General features: G+C 58.0%; 1 protein-coding gene across 1 annotated transcript; it reads left to right on the top strand.

Annotated features, from left to right (window-relative positions):
- The first annotated feature begins 963 nt into the window (after positions 1-963).
- LOC104830582 (nuclear receptor subfamily 2 group F member 5-like) lies at positions 964-2713 on the top strand. The gene is made up of 3 exons (XM_010565608.1): positions 964-982; positions 1531-2058; positions 2439-2713. Exons 1-3 carry the CDS (start codon positions 964-966, stop codon positions 2711-2713), a joined length of 822 nt encoding a protein of 273 aa, XP_010563910.1.
- The last annotated feature ends 2578 nt before the right edge of the window (positions 2714-5291 follow it).

Genomic DNA, 5291 nt, shown 5'->3' with positions numbered 1-5291 from the left:
CGCCGGCTTATGCTCCTTGTGATGCTTCTTATCCCGGCATTCCCAGCCGGGAACCAGCACTGAATCCAGCACCGAAGCCAGCACTGAAACCAGCAGCTCAGGAGCCAAGCACTGCTTTGGGCTGAGTTTATTCCCTAAGGATGCTGGGGGTGCAAACACTGGGAGCAGGATTTAGCTGGGAAAGGTGGATTAAATTTTGGTTTCCCCAAAATCATCCAGGATGAGACACGGGGAACGTGAGGCCTGATCCTGTGGTGGGGCCAAGGGAGCGGGTGTTCGGGGTTATTGGCTTGTTTAGCTCCTGGATCCGGCCCGGTCAGAGGTGGGGTGAGCCGGGGGGCGGATGGAGCTGGGGGGAGGAAGCCGTCCATGGCTGCTCCTGTGTCTTTTTTTGGGCTAAAAAAAGCTCATTTCCTTTGAGGACACACCAGTGGGTTGAAGGAATTGTTTTGCCCAAAAAGGAGGAAAAAAGGGGTTGGGGGGGGTCATGGTGATGCAAAGAGGGGGTCGTGGTGATGCAAAGTGGGTTTGGGTTCACGGAGGAACAAAGAGGGTTTGGGGGTACATGGTGATGAAAAGGGGGTTTGGGGTGATGCAAAGGGGGGGTTAGTGGGAGGGGTTGTAGTGTTGCAAAGGAGGTTTGGAGGTTCGTGGTGCAAAGAGAGGTGGTGTGGGCGGCGAGGAGGGGGCCGCACCTGGCAAATGCTGTTGGGGTGATGCTGAGCAGAGGGAGGGTTTGGGGGGAGCCGGGGCCACACGCTGCACCCCCAGGGCTGGGTGAGAGCAGGAGGAGGCCCCCAGCACCCCCAATCCTGGGGGACCCCCCAATCCTGGAGGACGCCCATTCCTTGGGGACCCCCGTTCCCACGGCCCCCGATCCCGACCGCTGGCTGACACTTGGGACTGTCACGCTGCATTAGGCTAAGCCTGGCTCAGAGCCTGCCCTCGCCATGGGGGGCGGCGATGCTGGGGGTGGGGGCCGGTGAGCTGGAGGCGCTGGGGAGGAGAAGGCTGGACCCCCCACCCACTGCACAGCATCACCAAGAGAAAAAAAACAAAAAACAACCAAACACCAATTTGGAGTTTTTTAAGGCAAAAAACCCCAGGGGTGGGACCCAGAGGGGAGCTCCTGCCCCCTCCCCCCAGCATCTCCTTGGGGACCCTCATTAGCACCGTCCCCTTGCAAGAAGGGGGTGACCTTAAATGTTTGCGGGGGGGGGGGAGGTGTGCAAATCCAGTGTGCCTGTGAAAAGCTGGGTGGGAGCTGGCAGACAGGGGAGCCCCAGTGCGTTGCGCTGGGGGGGTCGCCGGGGGGGGTAGTGGTAAATTTGTCCCCATGCCGGGTGGCACATCCCCCCTCTAACATGGGTGGGGGGCACACCATCCCCTGGGGACCCTCTAACAGCCACCCTGCACCCCAGCCTCTGTATTTAATCCCTGGGGAATGGCGGGGGGGGGGGGGCAACACACAGGGGTGATGGTGCGGGGGGGGGGGGGGTTGGGGTGCTGACCTCCTGCTCCCCTCCACAGCCGTGCAGCGAGGCCGCATGGTGCACGCCCCAAGCAGTCCCGGCCAATATCCCGTGGTCCCCGGGGATCCCTATGGCGGTCACAGCTATTTAAGTGGCTTCATCTCCTTGCTGCTCCGCGCCGAACCGTACCCCCCAGCTCGCTACGGCTCCCAGTGCCTACAACCCAGCGGTGTGGTCGGCATCGAGAGCATCTGTGAGCTGGCCGCTCGCCTCCTCTTCAGCGCCATCGAATGGGCCAAGGGCATCCCTTTCTTCCCGGATTTGCAACTTTCCGATCAAGTCGCTTTGCTCCGGTTGGGTTGGAGCGAGCTCTTTGTGTTGAACGCGGCGCAGTCGGCTTTACCATTGCACGCTGCCCCGTTGTTGGCCGCCGCTGGGCTCCACGCCGCTCCGATGGCTGCCGACCGCGTGGTGGCTTTCATGGATCACATCCGCCTCTTCCAGGAGCAGGTGGAGAAGCTGAAGGCACTGCGCGTCGACGCCGCTGAGTACGCCTGCCTCAAGGCCGTGGCCCTCTTCTCCCCCGGTGAGGAGGGGCGGGGCCGCAAGGGGGGGAGGGGCTTGAGGGGGTGGTGTCGTGGGTGGGGCTTATTGGGGTGGGGGGTGTCCAATGGGGTGGCGCTTCAATGGGGTGGGTGTCAATGAGTGGGCAGGGAATTAATGGGCTGGGGATGGCTGGGTGTGGCTAAGTGGGATGGGGCTTTGGGTGGAGTTTAATGGGGTGTGTCTTAGGGTGGGGCTTAATGGGGTGGGGCTCCAATGGGGTAAGCCTAAGGGGGCGGGCTTGATGGGGCAGGTCTGGGTGTCAAGGGAACGAACGGGCTGGGAAGTAATGGGTGGAGCTAAAGGGGCAGGGTCTCTGCTGGGGCGGGGCCGTGCCTCAGTTTCCCCTTGCCCCCGGGGCAGACGCAGTGGGGCTGTCGGACCCGGGGCAGGTGGCCGGCTTGCAGGAGAAGTCGCAGTGCGCACTGGAGGAGCACGTGCGGCGGCAGCACCCCAGCCAGCCCAGCCGGTTCGGGCGCCTGCTCCTGCGCCTGCCGGCCCTCCGCAGCGTCTCCGCCCCTGGCATCCAGCAGCTCTTCTTCAGCCGCCTGGTCGGCAAGACCCCCATCGAGACCCTCATCCGCGACATGCTGCTTGCCGGTGCCACCCTCAACTGGCCCTACGGCCCCATGCAGTGACACCCTGTCCTGGGATGGGGACCCCAAGGAGGAGACCCCAAAGATGGGGACACCAAGGACAGGGATCCCAAGATTGAGACCCCAAGGATGGGATGCCAAAGATAGGATCCCAATGATGGGACCCCAAAGTCGGGGACATGAAGGATGGGGACCCCAAGGATGGGTTCCCAAAGATGGGGACCCCCAAGGATTGGCCCCCAAGGAGGGAACTCCAAAGATGGGGACACCGAGGTTGGTGACCCCAACAATGGGGACCCAGGGACAGGGATGCTGCTGGGGGGGATTTTTTTTTCCCCTATTTAAGGGAGAAAAGCAGGTTTTGGGGCGCTAAACTGTGAGTGCTGGGGGAAGCGGCCCCCAGCCGGCGCCTCCCCCTGCGGGGCATGGGGAGAGGGGGGACTATTTATAAAGAGAAAATAAAATAAAAGCCTATATTATATCCTCATTCCCTCCAGTGGGCAAGGCAAACGTATATTATTATTAATTTTTTTATTCAATTTTTTTTTTCTTTATTAGCTGTGTGCTTCCCCCCTGCTGCTCGTGGGCTGGGTTGGGTTTTTTTATTATTATATTTTTTATTTATCTTCTTTAAAAAAATGGAATTTGACAACTTCCACACCTTTTTTTTTTTAAATCTTTTTTGGCTGCAGTTGGGATTAGAAGGAAAAGTGGCAGCGGCTGAGCCCAGTGGGCTCCGTCCTCTCCCAGTATGGGCATGGGGTGGTCCCAGGCTCATCCCAGTTAAGCCCCATCCACCCCCAGTGTGGTCCCTGTGCACTCCCAGTATAAGCCTCTCCTGGTCCCACCAGTATGAGCCGCCAATGAAAGCCCAGTGCAGCCCCAGTCAGATCCCAGTGTGGCCTCCAGGTTTATCCTGGTGTGCAGTCTCAGTCTCATCCCTGTATGCCCTCCTAGTCTGATCTCAGTATCATCCCAGTATGGTCCCCAGTCTGATACCAGTCTCATGCCAGTATGTGCCCCAATCTGAGCCCTATATGGTCTCAGAATAACCCCAGTATGCTCCACCAGTTTGATCCCAGTATAGTCCCACCATCACCCCAGTATGACCGCCCAGTAGCCCTCCCCTCCCAGTCTGATCCCAGTGTGGTCCCCAGTCTGATCCCTGTATGGCCCAGTGGCAGAGGCTGGGTCCCCCTCAGCTCTCAGCCTGGGGCTGGGAGGGCTGTTTTATTGCACATTTTTAACAGCCCATTAAAGAAAAGTCAGAAATGGCCTTTTCAAAGCAGCGGCACGAGCCCAGCACCATTTCACCCCCCTATAAATAACCTCCACCGGGAATATTTTAAATAAACACCAAGCGGGACACGAGGCCTTAATTCAAGGACAAGCTGGAAAAGGCCACAGGGAAAAGTTATTGTCCTGGGGGGGAGCACTGGGACCCCCACGGGAGGGGGGGCTTAAACCCTCCTGGACGGATGCAGATTCCTTATAAAAATCCCAATTATATTGATAAAGGGAGTGGGAGCTGCAAATCCAGCAGTGACTCCTGTTGAAAATGATGGGCAGAGCTGTCAGTCACAGTCAATCAGAGCTAAGGAGCCAAGCTGGTGGGGGGAGAATTAAAAATAATAACAACAACGAAAAAAAATTTTAAAATTTTTGAGTGCTGCTGGAGCAGCGTGGGGGGTTGGCACAGCCATCAAGCTGCAGTCTTTCTTTTTTATGTTATTCCTTCTTTTCTTTTCTTAATAGTGGAGAATATGTCCAGGGAAAATATAAAATTCCCACCTCGTGTTCCCATTTCAATTCCCTTTTCCCTGTCGAGTTGCAGCTAAAAGCAGCAAGTCTGGCCCCTCTGTGTCAGCCCAGGGAAACTTCATGTCCCTCTGGCCCCAAACTGTCACCTTAGGGGGTGACCCGGGGTATAAAATTAAAATATATCAGTGGAAGCACTTAAAAAGCCTTTATTTGATTCCAAGGGGCAAATAAATGAGGGGAAAAGCAGCATTTACCCCCCCCCCCCCCCCCCGCCCAGGGAGCTCCCAGATTGTCCCTGCGGTGCCACCACCCCCTGGTGGGTTGTCCCCAGGGCTAGTTACAACCTGCCAGCCTTTAGCTGCCACGGGGATGGGGTTTATCCTTCTTTTTCCCCTGGTTTGGAGTTGCTCACGGCTGGCTGGGTCTGCCCGAGAGGGAGCTGGTGGGGGGACAAGCAGGGACCCGGCTGCGTCCCTCCCTGCTGCATCCCTGTGTGTGCTTCCAACCCCATCCTTGGTGCTTCCAACCCCATCCCTGGTGCCTCCAACCCCATCCTTGGTGCATCTGATGCTGCTTCTGGTCCATCCAACACCATTTCTGGTCCCTCTAACCCCATTCCTGGTGCAGCTGCTGCTGTCCCCATCCCTCCTACATCCCTGTGCAGGCACCTAACATCAAGGTGCACCCTCCAGCCCTCATCCCACGCCACCATCCTCGATGCTCCTCACACAGACACCCTCAACCCCTCTTCCCGCCGTGCTTCCCCCTCCCAGCGCGGCCATCGCTGCTTTGACAGCTTCTAATTTTAGCGACCTGGAGGCGATCCAACAGCAATGGGTGGTGGGAGGGAGGCAGATAA

This window comes from Haliaeetus leucocephalus, unplaced genomic scaffold (genome assembly GCF_000737465.1).
Source record: "Haliaeetus leucocephalus isolate CR32 unplaced genomic scaffold, Haliaeetus_leucocephalus-4.0 Scaffold193, whole genome shotgun sequence".
Classification (NCBI taxonomy): domain Eukaryota; kingdom Metazoa; phylum Chordata; class Aves; order Accipitriformes; family Accipitridae; genus Haliaeetus; species Haliaeetus leucocephalus.
The sequence above is the reverse complement of the archived record's forward strand: the minus strand, read 5'-3'. Positions and strand labels throughout refer to the sequence as shown.